General features: G+C 41.7%; 1 protein-coding gene and 1 non-coding gene across 3 annotated transcripts; both read left to right on the plus strand.

Annotated features, from left to right (window-relative positions):
* Positions 1 to 3,177: 3,177 nt before the first annotated feature.
* On the plus strand, positions 3,178 to 16,144 carry IDI1 (isopentenyl-diphosphate delta isomerase 1). 2 transcript variants are annotated; one of them, XM_004702348.2, is made up of 5 exons: positions 3,178 to 3,284; positions 5,807 to 5,982; positions 9,690 to 9,782; positions 10,796 to 10,926; positions 14,381 to 16,144. In XM_004702348.2, exons 2-5 carry the CDS (start codon positions 5,838 to 5,840, stop codon positions 14,696 to 14,698), a joined length of 687 nt encoding a protein of 228 aa, XP_004702405.1. In that variant the 5' UTR covers positions 3,178 to 3,284; positions 5,807 to 5,837; the 3' UTR covers positions 14,699 to 16,144. The 2 variants fall into 2 exon arrangements, with proteins under 2 accessions (XP_004702405.1, XP_045145995.1); XM_045290060.1 differs by lacking the exon at positions 3,178 to 3,284 and having other exon boundaries at positions 5,875 to 5,981; positions 9,688 to 9,782.
* LOC115869565 lies at positions 10,120 to 10,227 on the plus strand. Its single transcript, XR_004046239.1, has one exon. It is a non-coding gene; the product is annotated as a U6 spliceosomal RNA (small nuclear RNA).
* Positions 16,145 to 20,529: the final 4,385 nt, after the last annotated feature.

A 20,529-nucleotide genomic window follows, 5' to 3' on the forward strand; every position in this document is an offset into this window, starting at 1 on the left:
TGTTTCCAGTTTCTATCTGTACCAGTGTACATCCTCTGGTCTAGCAGGATCTGTAAGGTAGAACTGGGATCATGATAGTGGGAGGAGGAGCATTTAGGAACTACAGGAAAGTTGCATGTTTCATCGTTGCTACACTGCACCCTGACTTGCTCTTCTCCTCCTCCCTGTGGCCCTTCTGTAAGGGGATGTCCAGTTTCCTACAGATGGGCTTTGAGTCCCAACTCCGCACTCCCCCTCAGGATATGATTCACAATGATATGATTTTTTGTTCTTGGATACCTGATCCCATCGACCCCTCATGATCACACAGGCTGGTGTGCTTCTTCCATGTGGACTTTGTTGCTTCTCAGTTAGGTGGCTGCTTGTTTATCTTCAAGCCTTTAAGACACCAGCCTCCATATCTTTTGATAGCTGGGTACCATCACCTTACTTCACCACATTTACTTATGCACCCACTTTGTCTTCAGCGATTTTGTCGGGAAGGTGATCATCATGGAATGCCAGTTTACTAGAACAAACTGTTCTTGCATTGAGGGAGTACTTGAGTAGAGGCCCAATATCCATCTGCTACCTTAATACTAAACCTATAAATATATACATAGTCATTTCCCCATCATCATATATAAATATATTTACACATGTGCATGCCTATATTTAGACCTCTATAAATGCCCTTTGCCTCCTAGTTCTTTCCTCTATTTCCTTTTACTTTCCTAATACTTTCCCCTTGTCCCAGTATTATGTTCGGCCTTTATTTGGGTTTCATTAATTCCTTGCAGTTACTTTGCCCTTAAGCCCCACTAGGCATCCTATACCCTTCTCTTCAACGATTTTAGTTTACTTCTTGTTGGGTTGGTTGACATCCCCCTTCCTTTCTTCCCCCTCCCCCTCTGATGCCTATCTTACATACATAGGTAAATCATCTATGACATAGACCAAACAAAAAGAAAACAGAAGATTGAAAGTAGAAAAGGAGAGAGAAAACATATACGTAATTCCAGGTCTGTTCGCTGACCTTTCATGACTATTTCCCCACTGGTCAAGGGGACCTCTGAGCGCTGTCCCTCCCAACCTGAAGTCCTTTTGGGGGGCTCTTCAGGGGCTTCGTAGCTTTGCTTTGCTTTACTCCTGGTGCTAATCTGTTATGTTCCCTTCTTAGTCACCCTGCTGTGGGGGTTCAGACAGCACTACACCCCCCTCCCTGTGTAACCCCAGAATTGTCCTGTTGCAGTTTTCTCCAGTAAGGGGACAATATGACATGAGCTGTTGTGGGCCCCACAGTCCCCTCTGTGTCCCAGCAGCTCCCCACGGACATCATCCTCCAGGCCTGGTGTGCCAGCATGGGGCCCAGGCTGGCTGTCCCTTTCTCTTCTTCCTTCCTGGTCTGCTTCCGTGTGGGCATGGAATGCTGGCTCCTCTCCCCAACTTCTGTCACATATATTTCTAGGGAGTGGCTAACTTAATTTGAAAAATGAGCTGGTATCAAGGGCTTAAGTAGAAAGAAAATGTTTTGAAAAAGATAATGGCAACATATGTACAAATGTGCTTGACACAATTGATATATGTATGGATTGCGTTAAGAGCTGTATGAGCCCCCAATAAAATGATTTTTTTTTAAAAAGTGCAAAATGCCCTGAGTCCAAAAAGTTTGGGAATTGCTGCACCAAATCATCCTTGGCTAACAAATTCAGTATTTTATTTTCACACGTAGAACTAGAAGAAATAAACCTTTTATTTCTACACATACACTTGGCAAAAAATGACTTCACATGTGATCTTGAGCACACTATTCCTAATTAGTTGCACTTGATTTTTTAAAAAGAAGTGGATGCTTGCCACCAGATGGTTTCTTTAATACTGTTAGTTGCTATCAAATGCATTCTGACTCCTGGTGATTCCCATACGTGCTAAGTAGAACTATCCCATAGGGTTTCAAGCGCTGTAAATTTCAAAACCAGATTGATTGCCAGGCCAAAATAAGCCTGTCAAGGTACCTTTACCTTAATCCACTATCCTAAACAAGTTTTCTCTAGTTTCAAACCACCCTAGTGACTGATGCTTCAAAGATTCCAATGCAGTGCTGTAAGGGGCCGGGGATGTCTTCCAAACGAATATAACAAATTATTTCTTGCGTTTAAAAATCTAATGAATGTATGGTATTTGGCGACGGAAAGAAAGAAGGCAAAGCGGGAAACAGTTTTCAAGGTGGATTACAGAGCTCCCAGGCGAGGTTCCCGGGTCCCCGGTGGGGGCCCGCCTCGTCCAAGTCGCGCGCTCTCCGGGGCGAGAAAGGGGAGGTGAGGGGTTTTATAGGTCCGGGCTGGGGGAGGGAGTCGCTGGGGAACTTCCCACTGCGGTTTGGCTGTCTGGCAAGGTGGGCAGCGAGCCGCACAGGAACAACGCGCTCTCGGGATCCGCCGTCAGTCCGCGGGAGGAAGGCCACCCGCAGGAGCGGGTGCGCACCGGGGACGGGGAGTGCTCCACTTGCCTGCCCCACCAGCTCCCGTTTCTGCCTAAGCCATCACGTTCGCAGAAGTCATCGCCACTGCAACCCCGAAAAGCGTTGAGATCTTGTCCTAAGAGCTGTAAGAGCCCCCAATAAAATGATCTTTAAATAAAATTTTTAAGGCACTGAGTTCAGAGACGCCTCGACGTCCGCACGGACACGCCCGGAACCGCTGCCTTTAACCGATTGGCTGAGCACTACCAGGCCACAGAGGACTATTGGCTGGCTGTCAGCAGGCCACAGGCGCCAGCCAATACCATCTCTTTCCTGGTCCCCCGCCTACTCCTCCCCGTGACGGAATGCCAGCACCGTAGGTCAAGCAAATTGAAGTCTTTCCTCCTCGGGACAGTTAGGACTTCCGGTTGGGGGCGTAGGTGTCTACAGTCTTGCTTTTCTACACCGCGATCCTTCCCTGCTTTGCCACGGGCCGCAGAGGCCGCCCGGAGCGCAGGTGGAGGTTGGGGGTTGGGCGCGAGCAGCGGTTTTTTCCACGGAGGTAAGCCCCGCCCTCGCCAGGGGTGGCACCATCAGGCGATATGCTACGTCACGCGCGGGCCTGCGCACGATTGGCCGCAGCGAGGATGTGGTGCGGTTGGTCTGCAGGAGCGCTGGCTCCGGCGGTTGGGCGCCCGGCCAGGGGCGGCGCCTGGGGGCGTGGCCTACGTGCTGGGGATGCCGCCGGCCGGCGAGGCGCGGCACAGCGTGCGCTGCCTGCAGTAGCTTTGGTTGCTGACCTTCGAGACGGCATTGTCGCCTGCATCGGGAACGCGGAGTTCAGGTATGGGCCACCGGGTCTCCAGGTTCAGCCTGCTCTCTTGAAAGACGTGGGATGGGGAATGGGAGAAGGGACGCAGCGGGGTTCCGCTGGGGGTCGCTTTCCCTAGAGCTTCGGCGTCGAGTTTTGGAGGTTGGCGGTGAGCGCTGCGAGGGGCTGAGTGGAGAGCCCGCCTGTCGCCCAGGGAGACGGAAGCCCTGGGCGAGGAGGGGTGATACTGACTGCCTCTCTTGACAGCACAGGATGCTTAGTGCGAAAGGCATGCTCTCTCTGATAAACGACATCACAACCAAGTGTACAGGATCAACAATAATTAAACCCATCCCAATTTGATTTTTAAATCCTAGAACAATACTGCATGTCGGGGAAATCTAAGATGCTCGTACATTAAATGCTCCTGCCTCCACTCTACATTTATTCAAAACACTGTTTACTAAGCAGTGATTAATAATGCATGGGCCAAGCGGGGAGTGAGGGGCATCAGAGCCCGGGAGAGAGTGTTAAGTTAGGTACTCATTTAGAAACCAGGATTGGGAAGGTGAAGGCGTTCCCAGATGGGTGGTGAGTGCGCTACGCGTTGTGAATGCAGACGCTGGGAAGCTGGGTGGAAGCCCAATTGGAGCCTCTGAGCTAGCAACTATCGGGGAAGGAGGAGAGCGAATTGCTTGGTGGTAGCACTTGAAGTACGTGATTGGAAATTCTTATTGCCTTTGGTGTCCTTAGTGTTTACTGAGGCTTTTGGTCAGAAAGGTCTTTGGTGGTGGTGGTGCTTGGGGAATTTGACTTCCAGAAAGGCTTGAAAATCTGGTTTACACTAGCGGGAGAGACACCTCCCTGTTCTGGTTAAATAGGTCATTGTACCAAATTTTCTTTCTGCTAGTTTAAGAAATGGTATGCAGATTTTATGATTGGTAAATGACCTACGACCTTTTTTTTTTTTTTTTAACGTACATCTTTTTAAAATTTTTGGGTGGTTTTTGGTTTTCTTTACAATACTGTCTTCTTTGTTCACAGTAGTATCTTCAGAAAGTATTAAACTTTTCTTGTAAGATTGGACTTTATTTAAAATATGCAACATAAGAGCATCACTCAATAAATGTTTACTAGTATCATTTAAAAGGCTGTTCACATAATACACTGCATGTGCAGTATCTTTAGGTTTACATTTTAAACTCTTGATGATGCATAACATCAGGTAAAGGACGCTGCTCTATTAAGCTAATCAAGATTAAGAAATGCAATTATCGAACTCTTTACCTGTATAGACACACAGTAAACTCATTGGATCTTTTGTGAAAATTCTTCCCTAAGCTTGTGGCTTACCACTACCTTAAGCTTTTTTTCAACGCCATTTTCATGAGTTTAAACCCAAAGTTAAATACCAGCCCTGGGAAAAAGATGAGGCTTTCTGCTCCTGTAAAGATTTACAGTTTTGGAACCCCACAGGGGCTATTCTACTAAGTCCTATATGGTTACTGTAAGTCAGAATTGACTCAATAGCAGTGCGTTTGGTGGGTTTGTGTGTTTTTGTGTGGCTGAGGCTTGAGGATGCTATAAAAGGCAGAATGGATGCTAAGTCTTCATAGAAAAAGTTGGGGGAGCACTGCTTAAGGCAATCCTTGAATGTAAGACTTCAGTTTTCTCATACATCTAGAGTGGATTTTGTGCCTTTTGAAAAATGGAGAAAGCAGTCACTCAAATTATCATTTTCTCGTTAGGAACCAGGTTGGGAAAGTACAGATTAAAATTTACTGGGATATTGAATGTTGGGCACATGAATTGGGCCTTGAGAAAGGCATTTCAACAGGTTGGGGTAGCTTTTTTGAACAACAGAAGCAGAACAGCAAAGCATGTTGGGAACAACCTTAGGAAAGCATAATGGAGGGGTTTAGAAGCTCTGGTAGAAAAACAGGGTGCCATATTAGGATGGGGCTAGCGCTTCGACAGACAACTTCCAATAGGGAAGAAAAGTGTGTAAATGGAAAGAGATGGACTATATCATGTGCTGCAGAGGGTTATATAGAACAAGAATTGAAAGAATATAGGTTGCTAATTGACCTATGGTGAGAGGCCAACTGTGAATGTCCATGGGAGGAGAGATGACCAGGCCGGGGCTAAACAGTGGGCCACAGTATTGACAGGAACAAAGAGCAGGGACACTGCAGACAGGAGCAGCAGGTAGCATAATCCCACACCCTGTTTTGAAATGGCTGGCTTGCTTGCTGCATGCAGAAATCAATCATTGCTTCCCTGAAATATTTTTATGATGTCTTGGTGGTGAAAGCAGGTAGCATCCATGGCTGCTAACTTTGAGAGCCACCCAGAGGTTCCTTGCCCCCCCCCCCCCCCCAAAAAAAAAAGAAAGCCTCCTGATCTGCTTCTGCAAATCCAGCCATTGCTAGTCCTGTGGAGCCCAGCTCTCCTGTGGGCTCACCAGGAGTCAGGATCAACTCCTGGTTAATTGTTATGTTTAACTGGCCTTCAAAGAGATGTGAAATAATAGCCTTTCTTTCTCTTTACTTTAGACCTTTTGGACAGATCAGATATATTGTCACGATGCCTGAAATAAATACTGACCATCTCGATGAGCAACAGGTTCAACTTCTGGCTGAGATGTGTATTCTCATTGATGAAAATGACAACAAAATTGGGGCTGAGACGAAAAAGAATTGTCATCTGAATGAAAACATTGAAAAAAAAGGTACTGTTTAAAAATACTTTCAGGTTATCTCAGAAAGGTAAGCTGGTAAACGAAAGAGCTTCTCAGTTATTTGGTATTTTATCTTTGGCTCCAGTTAAAAGTAATGGATTAGTAACATCTACATTGGTCTCTGCATTTTATGTGTCTTTTACTCAATTCCTTCTGGGTTATTTTGTAAAAGAGAAAATAAACTAATCCAACAAACTTTCCAGTGACTCAAGAGCGTGAAAAGAAGGGGAGGAGTCTTTGCAGGGGTAGAAGACTGAAGGAGCCTCAGCTGAAAATCCCAGAAAGGACGTGTGACCAGCAGCAGAGCTGGCAACCGATTCCCGTTTCTTTTCCTGGTGGCTGACCTTCTTGTGCCTGTGGTGCCAGACCTCCTCCCCATTGTAACCACACAGTTGTTAGTGAGTCAGGGGCCGGCTTCGTAGCAACCCTTTATAGAACTAACACTACCCATTCCTACCATCCTCAGTTTTTGTGTTTGAGCCCATTGTGCAGCAACAGTCAGTCCATCCTATTAGTGAGCCTCTACCAAACATGATAGCCTTCTCCAGGGTTTGGTCCCTTCTGATAATAGGCCCACATTCACCATCCTTACTTCTAAGCATTCCAGCTGTACTTCTTCTGGCAGTTTGCTATATTGTCAGTGTTCTTTGCCAGCACTGTTATTCCTTCAGTCTTCCTTATTCATTGTCCAGCATTTGCATGTGATTGAAAATACCTTGGCTTGACTTAGGTGCACCCTAGTCCTCAAAGAGACATCTTTGCTTTTTAACAATTTAAAGAGGCCTTTGCAGCAGATTTTCTCAGAGCAATGTCATTTGATTCCCTGACTGAGGCTGGCCTAGGCTTGATTGTGGATCTGTTTATCCTAATGTTCCTTATTGGTCCAGTTGTGAGAATTTTTGTTTTATTTTGAGATGTGATCCATACTGAAGGCTGTAGCCTCGAATCTTCAGTCAGTGCTTCAAGTCTTCTTTGCTTTGACCGAGCAGTATTGTGTCATCTTGCTGACAAGGTGTTAATAGTGCTCCAGTCCTGATGCTGGGTTCTTCAGACAGTTCAACTTCTCAGATTACTTGCTCAGAATGCAGATCAAATAAGGTCAGTGAAAGGATATAACCCTGACACACCATTCCTGATTTTCAATGATGCAGTATCCCCTTGAGGTGTTCCAGTGACTGCCTCTTGGTTTACATACAGATTGCACATGAGCACAATTAAGTGTTCTTAAATTCTTATTGTTCACAATGTTATTCATTATGTGCTATGATCACACAATTGAAGATCTTTGCATAGTTAATCAGGCACAAGTAAACACATATCAGGTAATCTCTGCTGTCAGCCAAGGTACATATAAATCACCTTTGATAGCCCTCTTACCACATTCTCTTCTGAATCTAGCTTGAATTTCTGGCAGTTCCTGTCAATATACTGCTTCTCAAAAGAAAACCACTTTTGAGTTACCTTCAGTAAAATTGTACTTGTGTATAGTGTTAATGATATTGTTTAATAATGTCTGCATCATGTTGGATCACCCTTCTTTGGGATGGGCCTGATTATGGATCCCTTCCAGTTGGTTGGCCAGGCAGCTGTCTTCCCAATTTCTTGGAACCTTAGTGTGGGTGAACCTTGTTTTCTGGGCAGTTTGGATTTCTTCCTCCTGTGCCGTTGGTTCTTGATTGCATGGTATCTCCTGGAATGATTGGCTGCTGACGCATCCTTTCGGGTTCAGAATTCCTTCATCTTTTGATATGGTCTGCCTCATTCAGTGTTTGTGCCCATACCAGGGGTCCTCAAACTTTTTAAACGGGGCCAGTTCACTGTCCCTCAGACCCGTTGGAGGGCCAGACTATAGTTTTTTAAAAAACTATGAACAAATTCCTATGCACACTGCACATATCTTATTTTGAAGTAAAAAACAAAATGGGGCAAAAACACCCAGCGGGCCGGATAAATGTCCTCTGCGGGCCACAATTTGAGGACCCCTGTGACCAAACCCACTGTTGTCAGATCTGACTCATGAGTTTAGCGCAGAGTCCTTCAATATTATAACGTGAGACTTGGACGTTCATCGGTTCTGTAAGTTTGAGAAGTGTCCATTTTGGTTTTCCCACTCCAGGTTTTTGCACATTTCATTATAATACATTACTTTGTATTTTCAAGCTGCCCTTTGAAATAATCTTTTTTAAAGCATCATTTCTTTTTATCCTTTGGTTAAAATTTGTGTCATGCTTCTCTGTATATTTCTGGTGTTGTCATATTTACTTGATATTAGGTTTACTTTCATCTCCGTTCTGTTCAGCTCATCATCCTGTCTTCCATTCCCTTTGGCTTCTATACATTCAAGAGCAAACTTCCGAGTGTCTTCTGGCATCCAGTTGGGTTGTCTCTTTCTTTCCTTTTGTTTTAGTGACATTTCTTCTTTCATGATGTCTTTCCACAACTCGTCTTTTATCATTAATGTTCATTGCAAATCTAGATATTGTGTCTAAATTCAAGTGGGATCTACTCGAAGTTATACTTTGGCTCTCATGGGCTTTCTTCAGCTAGAACTTGCATACAACCAAGTTATGGTCTGTTCAACAGTCAGCGCCTAGACTTGTTCAGACCACTAATGTTGAGCCCTCTACATTGTCTCTTTCCACAGATACAGTCAGTTTGATTCCTATACTCTTTGGGAGGTCCACGTATGTTATGCTAGTTTGTTGAAAAAAGACAGTTTTAATGAATACGTCGGTCTTGGAAAATTCTATCATGTGATTTCAACTACTAATCTTCCTTTGTTTCCAACTTTTGCCTTCCGCACACTAGTAGTTCAATGTATCTTGGTTGCATATTTGATCAGTTTTAAGTTATAGAAGTTGGTAACATTTCCTCATGTTTGCTATTCGTGGTTGGTTTGTATATTTGAATAATAGTTGGATTAACTGATCTTTGGGTGCATCTGGATATCATTTTATCACTAATAGCATTGTACTTTAGGGTGTATGTTGATGAATTCAGTGCTATTCCTCTTCAATTAGTCATTTCCAACACAGTATAATACATGATTATCTAATTCAGAATGGCCAGTACCAATCCATTTCAGCTTCCTAAAGGATATCAATCTATGCATTTTAGTTCATTTTTTATTTAGTTAATTTTCCTAGACTTATACTTGTACAGTCCACATTCCAATTATCAATGAATGTTTACAGCTGTTTCTATTCATTTTGATCTGTGATACATCAGCAAATGAAGGTCCCAAGAGCTTTTTACTCTATCCATATCATTAAGTGAGATTTTCTTTGAAGACACAGTATCTCCAATTTTATTTTGCTTGCCTTCTGAAGGGCTCATCTTTTGGCACAAGATCAGACAATGTTCTGCTGCTGGCCATAAAGTTTTCAGTGGCAAATTTTTCAGAAGTGAGCTGCCTCTTCCATCTTTCTAATCTGTCCTAGTATGGAAACTCTGCTGAAATGCTTACGCCATAGGTGACCTTACTGATATTTGAAATACAGGTAACACAGCTTTTATCATCACAGCAACACACGTGGCCTGACCAGCAGTGGCAACCTTGCCGTGCCTTACTCAAAACTATGACTATGGGTAGAAAAGTTCAATGGCAGCTGCTTACTAATATTATTAACTCCCAGGGGGAAATGAAACAAATCACTGACATTTAAAAATCAAAATAATGGAATTTCTTTTGCCTCCAGGATTATTGCATCGAGCTTTTAGTGTTTTCTTATTTAACACAGAAAACAAACTCCTACTTCAGCAGAGATCAGATGCTAAAATTACCTTTCCAGGTTAGTATGCTTAATATTGCAATGTATTGGTATTATAAATGAATTAATCCTTGTGGGTGGGGAAAAGGATTTTTAGAACTGTATTAGAAGTAAATTTTCTTGCTTTTTCTAAGAATTCTGTTACTTGTTCTTTTTCTATAGAATAGTTTTCCTTGGCCAAATTAAGTACGTTTAGATGCTTAAGTAAAGAGGACATAAAGTAGTTGAAACTTTTAAAATAAAACTTTAAAACTATTAAAATGCAACTTGGTATGTAAAATGAGAAAGAAAAAGAAGGAGATAAACATGTACTGGGGTCCTGCTTGGTAAATGGCACACAGAATGATTATCAGCTTCTGTGCTTGCACAGCTGCACGTAGACTGAAATTGGGGGAACGATCCAGAGAAGACAGCCTGGCCCCTGTGCAAGGGTGACCTGCAAGTCTGTGAAGCGTTCCGTGTTTTGGCGGCTGTATGCTTGCTTGCCTTCTTAGGGAATTTTCTTTTATTGTCTAGTGGCAAAGAAGCCATAAAACAAACTGTAACTTACACTGTAGTTTCAAAGACGATTTTCCATTGTGTCTTTCGTGTGATTTTATTTATTAAAACAGTCTAGGCTTGCCTCTGAAAGAAAAAAAAATTCTCGTTTTCCAATTAAGCTTAATGAAATAATTTCCTCTTCTGTATTTAAAAACTTTATACAGGGAGTGGAACCTAATGTGGCAGCAGTAAAGAATAAGAGCTGGGGGGTTGGGCGGGGATAGGGTATGTTATGTATGTGTATAGTTACATGTATACTATTTGCAGCATCACATTCTGATTTTCTTTTTGGGTAGTCGTTAAGAACTTTTTTAAGACCAAAAAAAAGAACTTATCTACAGTTGTCTTTTTTTTACAAAATGACTATTTTGTAAAGCATTATAACATTTTAAAACACTAAAGAATTATTTTTGTTTTTAACAGCATTAGATTTCTTGATCTTTTAGACATATTTTAAAGAAAAATTCATTTCTACCTATGTTAATGTTTTCCAGGTTATTTTACCAATACTTGTTGTAGTCATCCATTAAGTAATCCAGGAGAACTTGAAGAAAATGATGCAATTGGAGTAAGACGAGCAGCACAGAGGCGTTTAAAAGCTGAGCTAGGAATTCCCACAGAAGAGGTAACTGATGTTACCGTGCATAAAAACCATACAAGTTAGCATTTAAACGTACATTTTAAAAATACTTTATATCCATGCAAAAGGAGGGTTGAAGTGGGGACCTAAAGCCCATCTGTAGACAATTAGACATCTCCCCACAGAAGAGGGTTACAAGGAAGGGACAATTCAACCAAGGTGCACTGTAGCACCGACGATACACACATCAATCCTTTAGCTCCTGAAGGCTTCCTTTCCCCCACTACCATGACCCAGTTCTACCTTACAAATCAGACGAGACCGGAGTACACTCATTGGTACGGATTAGAGATTTAGACACATGGAATTCAGGACAGATAAAACCCTCAGGAACAGTAGTGGGAGTAGCAATATCATGGGGACTGGGCAGTGGAGCCCATCACAAGGTTAGATATATAGCCTCCCTGAGGGGGACAAATGACAGAAATGTGGGTGAAGGGAGACAATGGACAGTTTAAGGCACAAAATAGCAATATTAATATATAATTGATAAGGATTCACAAGGGAGGTAAGGGAAAAAAGAGGAGCTGATACCAAGAGCTCAAGTAGAAAGAAAATGTTTGTTCTAGAAATGTTGATGGCAACATATGTACAAGTGGGCTTAATACATCTGAATGATGGATTGTTATAAGATTTGTAAAGCCCCCCCAATAAAAAAATAAAATAAATATACTTTGTCTAAATACTCTGTCATATACATGTACATATGCCTTTTCTCAACAGTATTTTAAATTCTATATCATTGGCTATATTAATATCAATAGGACTATCATCTGCCACATGGGAATGATTTATAATGTTTCCCAATAAAATGATAAGGCTGTCTCTAAAGTAGACCCAAGAAATGTATAAATCATAGATATATAAATGAATTTTGAGCTCACACGTAATCATGGCCATAATCTAAGACCAATTAATTATTTTTTTAAAACATTTTATTAGGGGCTCATACAACTCTTATCACAATCCATACACACATCAATTGTGTACAGCGCATTTGTACTTCATTCTCAAAACATTTTCTCTCCACTTAAACCCCCGACATTAGGTCCTCATTCCAATTAATTCTTATAAATGTGGCCCTAAACAATACTTGCCCTCATGAGGAGATCATTAAAGATGTGAGTACTATAAAAGAGTTGGTGAAAATCCGATGGTGCCCAGCTATGAGAAGAATAGTGTCTGGGGTCTTAAAGGCTTGTCTTAAAACAAGCAGCCAGTCTGTGTAATATAAGGATTATAAATAATTAAATCCAAGACCAGAGGAGGGAACTGTATTAGAACTCAAAATGTGAACACCTGATTTGCAGAAGGCGATGGATGACACTCAATGCCCAGTGGACATTTGTAAGGTCACCACATAGATTAAGCCTCTGGGATTCCCTTTCTGTCACTGACCAGGGTTGCGACTAGCCTGCTCTCACACAGAGTGTACTGGAAAGTGGATTATTGGAGATGACCTGTGGAGTTAATAATAAGTTAGTTCCAGAAAACACCTTGAATAAAGATTATGTAAATTTTACTTAGCATTACTCACTGTGAATCAGAATAAATTTTATGATGTTGAATTTCATTGAGTTTAATGGAATTTAGCTCAATCTTTGGAACTAAATGTAGGGCTGACAACTATTATTAGGAAAATTGAAATCTTTTTTCTGGTAATATTCCAATAAAGATTTCTGAATATTTAAATTATCTCATCTTGTTAAAATGGTAAGTTACTATCCAAAAAAGTGATTATATTTCTTTGATCTGCTGCTATTTTTTAAAAAATCAAGATACAAAGGGATTTTTTTAAAGTTCATGGAAAAACTCCATTATCTTTTATAAATGTTATATAAACATTTTATTGGGGGCTCTTAGAGCTCTTGTAACAATCCATACATCAATCCTATCAAGCAATTTGTGCATATGTTGCCATCATCAGTTCCAAAACATTTTCTACTTGAGCCCTTGGTGTCAGCTCCTCTTCCCCCCACCACCACCACCACCACTCCTCCCACCCTTGTGGCTCCTTGATAAATTATAAATTATTATTTTCATATCTTACATCAACTGCTGTCTAACTTTCCCCACGTTTTTCTGGTCATCCCCTGGGGTGAGGGTGGGGGATGTGGTTATGTGTTGATCATCAAGATTGGTTCTTCCCCTCCTTTCCCCACCTTCCCCCTAACCTCCTGGTATTGCTACAACTGCTCCTGGATTCTGTGTGTTGTGAGTTCTTATGTCTTATCTGTACCTGTACACATGCTCCAGTCTAGCCCGCCATGAAAGACAGTACTAGGGTCATAGCATAAGGGAGTCTCAAGGAACCAGAAGAGTATTGTGTGTTTTATTGGTGCTTTACTGCACCCTGATTGACTCATCCCTTCCCTGTGACCCCTCTGTGAAGGGGATGTCCCAGCACTTTGTCTACAGATGGGCTTTGGGTCTCTGCTCCTAACCCCCATCATTCTCAATAATGGTTTTGTTTGTTTGTTTTTGGGTCTTCTGATGCCTTTACCTGGTCCTGGCGACACCTCATGTTTGCACAGCCTGGTGTGCTTCTTCATGTGGGCTTGTTACTTCTCTGCTAGGTGGCTGCTTCTTTAACTTCAAACCTTTAAGAACCCAGATGCTATATCTTTTGATAGCTGGTCACCATCAGCTTTCTTTTTTTTTTTTTTTTCAGCTTTCTTCACCACATTTGCTTATTCACCCATTTTGTCTTCAGCGATTGTGCCGGGAGGGTGAGCATCACACATTGCCGGATTGTTAGAACAAAGTGTTCTTCCATTGGGGGAGGGCATGAGCCTATCTACAACCTCAGTGTATTGCTATATAAATATATGTACATGGGCCAATACCTTGTACTATTGTTATGAATTAATGTATTAACATATTGTATGTGCCTATGCTTATACTTCTATCCATATCTTTGCTTCCTAGATCATCCCTGTTTCCTTTCACCTTCTTCCTGCCCCACTATCACTCTCGCCCTACTTCCGCCTCATAGTAATTCCTCTCAGCTAGATTGCTGATGCTCCAACATCCCCAGGATCTCTATATCCTTGTTTTTGATTTTAATTCCCTAATTGTTCCCTGTCTATGGTGTTGTTTGCTTACCATTCCCTTCCCTCATCATCTTCTCCCCACAGTCCCTCTGAGACCATCGGTCCCGTTGCTTTCTTCTCAAGTTTGCTTCCCATGCCTATCTTATGCAAGTAGGCAGTCGATTAAACTTTCTGAAGTCCACAAGTATGTGCCTGATCCTAGGGGGGGAAAGCAAGTAGACTCTTGGGAACTAGCAGTGTAGTAGTTCTATGTATTATAAATAGTTTTTTGTTTTGTTTTGTTTTTTATTTTAATGCTAACACCACGACACATTATTACTGGATACTCTTAGATTATTTTTTCTTTAAATCACTGGCATTTTTATTGTGTTCTATTTTTTCAATAGGTTCTTCCAGAAGACATGAATTATCTAACACGAATTCACTACAAGGCTCAATCTGATGGCATCTGGGGTGAACATGAAATTGATTACATTTTGTTTGTGAAGAAGAATGTAACTCTGGATCCAGATCCCAATGAGATTAAAAGCTTGCGCTATGTGTCAAAGGAAGAAGTAGAAGAACTTTTGGAAAAAGCAGCCCGTGGTGAAATTAAGATAACTCCGTGGTTTAAAATGATTGCGGAGGCTTTCCTCTTTAAGTGGTGGGATAACTTAAACCAATTGAATAAGTTTGTCGAACATGAGAAAATACATCGAATGTGAAAGTAGGGATGAATACTAAAGTACACTTTTCTCTGTGGTGAACTTAGACTGATGATTGTGTGTTTTGATAATTTGCTTCTTTATTAGGAGAACTCTCATTTGGTGCGTTGATACTTATACAATTGGAAAGGTATATGGAAAGGGCAGCTGACTTAATTTTGTATCCTATGCTTATTCATACGTTGCTATTTGAGCAAGTATTATAAAAGAGCAAAAAGGCAATTCGATCTGTCCAAAAATATATCCATGACAATTTTGGATGATAAAAGCTCTTAAATTTTTATATATTAGGATATATATGTTAGGATAAACATTTTCAGAATATTTCTAGGTCACTGTGCTGTTTGCCAGTCACTTTATATACCACTGAATTTGTATTGTAATCCAGAAAAGGAAATGGGAAACTGATTTGCTTAGCTCCTTCAACACAGTTGTAGCTTTTAGGATTACCAGATAAAACTAGTTAAACAGGCTAAAGGGGAATTAATTGGCCTAGATCCTAGTCTGTAATTCTACGTTGATTTTTGTGGTTTTATCTGACATTATCATTTTAATACTTAGAGTCAACTCTTGATTTTGGTCAGAAGCTGGAGTGAATACTGATTAAACCTTTAAATAAACGAATGAGCAAAACTTGTTGCCATTGAGTCAGTTCTGACTCATAGTGACCCTATAGGACGAGTAGCAGGCTTCCAACACCACAGAAGCAGAGTGCCACGTTTTTCCTCCCCCATATGGCTAGTGAATTCACGCTTTCACTGAGCGACCAAGCACGAAGCCAGTGGGCCACAAACTCCTTTCAAGTAGTCTTTGCCAATCACAAAGCATGTATTTTCAGAATTAAGTCCACAAGCTGCTCATAAAATGGGAATTGGCTCATCCTGTGTAACAGTGTTTCTTAATCTTATTTAACACGGGAGACCAGATAGCTCTTTGTTGTGGGGCCTGTTGTGTGCAACATGGGGTGTTTAGCCAGCACCCTTGGGCTGTACCTGCCAATGACACCTCCCACATGGGACAACAAGCGGGATGGAGTGTCTTGGAGCGGAGGGAGGGGAGCAGAGTTGCTCCAGTGGAGTACTGCAGTTCTTCAGTCAGGCCGGATTGCAAGGTGAGGGGGGAATAGCAGACAGAAAAGGCTGATGTTCACATTTTATAGATTCAAGTCTGGGAACATATATGTAAGTATTTACAGTTGGGTTTGTATACATTTGCCATAGAGACCTTAGTTTGAAGTTTTAAACCTCATGATCCTGGAATGTTAAGTAACACTAAAATAGTGGAGGGAAAAACATGTTTCTTACAAAGTCAAGCAATTTATAATTTCAATAGAAATAATTTCTTATTAATCCTGAGCAGGTAACTAAGCACTTTAGGCGAGACTTTTATGTAGCAAGTATTTATTTTATTGAAAATGAAAAATAATAAAAATTTACTATACTTCTATACTGTTGTCCGGTTTTTTAAGTTTTTAATTAGAATAATAGTCCGATCTGCCTGCAATAACTTAAACAAGATAAATGCCAGATGGTTTCAAGTGAATTTATAAGACTATTTGTTTAGTTTTATATTCTGGAAAGTGTGAGCTGAGAGACACATACTTACTGACATGTGGCTGGTGCCTACTGTGTTACTGGGCGTGGAGCCTTACTGAGATCATCACCTGGCATTTTGGTGTGTTACCACTCTTAATAACACTTTATACCACTCTTAATACTTGCAAACATGTAAGTTGGAACGTGTTGCGTGCTATGCTCTTTCAGAACAAAACTCACTTTCATGCAGTCAGTTCCTACTTACAGTAACACTGTGAAACAGTAGAACTGTCGCAACGTTTCCAAAGCTGTAACTCTTACGGAAGCCGAGGGCCACACAGTTTATCCATGGAGCCCCTGCTGGAGGCACACTTCTGCCCTGGATAGCCGCTGACTGCTTTAACCACCCCTTCACTTTATAAGGTGTAGCAGCAGCTCGTACAACTCCTGAATCGTTCCTAGCAAGACCAAGATCCCTTTCCCAGAATATAGCTGCCTTTGCCGCGACGGAAGAGCACTCTTGTTTTGGCATGTGGGTTTTAATTTTTAATTCTGGCATTTTTCTCTAAAACTGTATAGTAGCTTCTAAAATATAATTTAATTCTGGCAAGCCAGTGCCAATTACTTTAAGAGCGAGATACAAAAATAAATAATTAGTTATGTAGTTACATACTCGATACAAAGATTATAATCATTGTTTTAAAATTTAAAAAATATTTTGGTCATTAATAAAAATTATGGTCAGAATTCCTTTTTTTGGAATAAGCAAAAAAATTGGCTATCAACAAAATAAAATGATCAAAATTATAAAACTAGAGAAAAAAATTGATCCATGCTTTTTTATAAACTTTTTATTATAAAGCAGTATTACCTATTCATAAGAGCAACTGAAAATTGGATTAGAAGAGTAGTGTTAGAGAAAATATGTAGAAATAAGAATGACATTAAAAAAAAAGAATGACATTCAATATTCCTAATGTGCTTTTTATGAAAGAGGTTGCATTAGTGAATTAAAATGTTTCCACTGTGAGATAAAAAACAGAATCCGTGAACATTGCTGATGATTTCAAACAAAAATACAATATGGTACATAGAGACTTAATGTACAATTTATAAATTTGAGGGTTTGCAAACTAAATTTCATTTTTTATTATATTTAATTGTTTTTAAAAACTAGTACTTGATCATATAGTTTTTAGCATAGGTAATTTGTAAGATGTATTGATTAATTTCAGTATTTTACTTGAAATGCCATTTTCAAATGCATCAATTCTTCTGTTTTCCTATTTTAATGTCCAATTCCATCTGACTATGAGACAGTTGAAAATACTGTGGCTTGCTCAGGCACACATTAGTATTCAGTACAACATCGTTGCTCTTCAGCGCATTAAAGAGGTCTTGTGCAGTAGATTTGCTGTATATGTAATATGTCATTTGATTTCTTTACTGTGGCTTCTCTGAGCACATACCTAACAGAGCTACACTTAACTGTAAAGTAGTACGTAATGTGCAAGGTGAGAGGAGTGGTGGTAATAAGCCATATGCTAATACCAAGGATGTGTATACAAATATATCGATAGGACAGCTATATGTAAGTGAGCAAACCTACCAATGGAAAGCAACCTGTTCCCAGTCATGAACATATGTATTGCAGGTGGCCACCATGCTACAAATGCTGCCACCATGCTACAAATGCTGCAACCATCCACCAGTACAGTAAATATAAGTATGAGGCAACCAACTGGTAATAAAAGGTTCGAGTTTAAGTCAGTAAGGTCTATAATAAATAATTGCCAAGACACTGGTGGATTCCATTGTCTCCCCAGAGAGTAGCGCAAACATCTTAACTGAAGCAGCATCGACTGGCAGGTTCCAACCACAGGAAGAACTGACCATGCAGTAGACACTCCACCAACAGCAAGAGCGGAAAATTCACCTCCGACCCCTGACCCGGAGCCTCTGATCACAGCCTTCCCAAGTAACGTTGCCACAGGGAAATGGCGTGGAAACCAGTGCATCTGCTGCAAATTGGAGGGAAGTGAGGAAAGGGAGATACAGGTGGCCGAGGAGGAGGTGGAAGGAGAGAAAGGAAAGGGTGAGGGAGAAAAGGAAAACAAGAGGAAAGAAGGAAGAGTGATGATCAACAAGACTACGGCCTTCTGGATCCAACATCTTCCAGCCACACCGTAGGTAGCGAGTCTGAGAAGAGTTAGAGACCCCCAGATAGGAGAGAAGCCATGGCGGCCCAGGGTCAGGCATGTCTCCATGCCCAAGCACCCTGTCCCCAGCCACTGCAAAGCGCTCTGGGACAGCGTGGAAGTCGAACGAGGCAGCCAACTAGGTGGGTCAAGTTCAACTAAGACAGCCAGATCAGGTCCTTCTTCAGGGACATCAAAGCCAGGATGATCATGAGAACGGCATATTCACATCACAGAGAGGTGGCCACTGTCAAAAAAACATGAAAGGCAACCTGAGGGAGAGATCATTATGGCGAGATTGGAAGGTGACATGGCTCTGGAGGTCGTGGCAAGTGCAGTGATTTCAGAAATGGAGACAGGGAGGGACCCTACAAGCCCCCTAACCAGAGCTAGGGCCAGAGCATGGGGAAATACCCCAAGGAATCATGTGGCAACTTCTCCTGCAGTTTCAGAGTAGTAATAACAGTGACAAACCCAGGATGGCGAGCTGTGTTTGAATTTCCAGGTCCCGCTTGCCTGGTAGTGGCAACACAGAAGAATCAGCATGAGTATCTCATCCTGCCTCAATCCCTTTCTGGCTTAGGTCCCTGAGATGATGGCCGAGAGTCTCAAATTGTAAGCTGGGGAAGCTTCGGAACCTTCCCTCTCCTGTTAAACTCCCCCAGAAGCTTTATAAGAAACAGTCCGTTCAACTCAAGAAGATTCATTGCCCCAAGAAGTCTCATTACCCCTCAGGGCAACCATGGAAAGGAGAAAGGGCTATTACCCATTCGGACATCCGGGAGCACTTGTTGGCTATCAGAACAGGGCAGACCTTTTGTTTTCTAAGGCTGCTGAAACAAGCCCACAAACTAGGTGGCACCCAAGGAAAATATGTATTGTCTCACCCATCTCTGGAGAGTCCAAATCAACACAGACTCTTAAACCAGACTCCTCTGGAAGTTGTAGGGCAACTCCTTTCTAGTTTGTCCCGATTTCCTGGAGGCGCCCGTATTCCTTGGCTGGTGGGTGCGCTTTCCCATGGCCACCCTACCTCTTTGTTTCTTTGATGAGGTTATCATGAATGAATTAGGACCCACTCTATTCCACTGAGCCGTGCTCTTAAACTGACAACATCTTCAAAGACATTTGCAAACAGTCATGTTCACAGGTACCAGGGATTAGGACTTGAACATTTAGAGGTACGGGTGAGCACACTAAGCAACCAACCCAATTTAATCCCTAACTCACTAGCAATTCTATTTGAACATAGATATGAGAGAAACTGGGAGCAATCTCAATCTCTGCCAATGGAAGAATTGATATCATGGAATATGAATAACTCTCTCACTCATTACTCTTGTGTCTATTCTGATCCATAGTGACCCTATAGGACAGAGTAGAACTACCCCCATGAGTTTCTGTGACTGTAAACCTTTATGGAAGTTTAATTCTCCCTTAGAGTGGCTGATAGGTTTGAACTGCTGACCTTGTGGTTACCATCTCAATGCATAACCCACCACACACTGCCAGAACTCATGGTATAGAAATAGAGTGGAAGATAACAACAAAATGAATAGTAGCTACACACATTCTAGGGGTCACCACAACATGAGGAACTGTATTAAAGGGTCGCAGCATTAGGAAGGTTGAGAACCACTGAACTAGAGGCTCACCCCTAATGTCCCCTGAACCTCAAGATTTGATCTGGTCCCACAGAAGGCAGTGGCACCTCTTCCCAGCATGCTTGTGGGATGAGCCCCACCCTAGGGGGAACACAAGATTGGGAAAACCTGCCTCTGAGGAAATTAGTGTGGGAGAATTTGAAGCTGTCATCAACTGTCTACAGCTTAAAGAGACAGAGCCCACTTGTCAGCTCAGGGTCAGAGGGGATTAATTATTTTTTTAATATTTTGATTGGGGGCTCTTACATCTCATCACAATCCATACATTCCTCCAATGTGTCAAGCACATTTGCGCATATGCCGCCATCATTTTCAAAGCATTCTCTTCCCGCTTGAGCCCCAGATATCAGCTCCCCATTTCTTCCCCCTTCCTCCCCTGCATGCCCTCCCTCACAAACCCTTGATAAGTTATAGATTATTATTTCCATATCTTA

The sequence above is a fragment of the Echinops telfairi genome, unplaced genomic scaffold (assembly GCF_000313985.2).
Source record: "Echinops telfairi isolate 266 unplaced genomic scaffold, ASM31398v2 ScPeMD7_31;HRSCAF=116, whole genome shotgun sequence".
NCBI classification, from domain to species: domain Eukaryota; kingdom Metazoa; phylum Chordata; class Mammalia; order Afrosoricida; family Tenrecidae; genus Echinops; species Echinops telfairi.

Coding starts and splice junctions, on each gene's coding strand:
- IDI1 (XM_004702348.2), top strand. CDS start 5,838: ATGCCTGAAATAAATACTGACCATCTCGATGAGCAACAGGTTCAACTT. Junction 9,783..10,795: donor TGCTAAAATTACCTTTCCAG/GTTAGTATGCTT, acceptor AATGTTTTCCAG/GTTATTTTACCAATACTTGT. Junction 10,927..14,380: donor TAGGAATTCCCACAGAAGAG/GTAACTGATGTT, acceptor TTTTTTCAATAG/GTTCTTCCAGAAGACATGAA.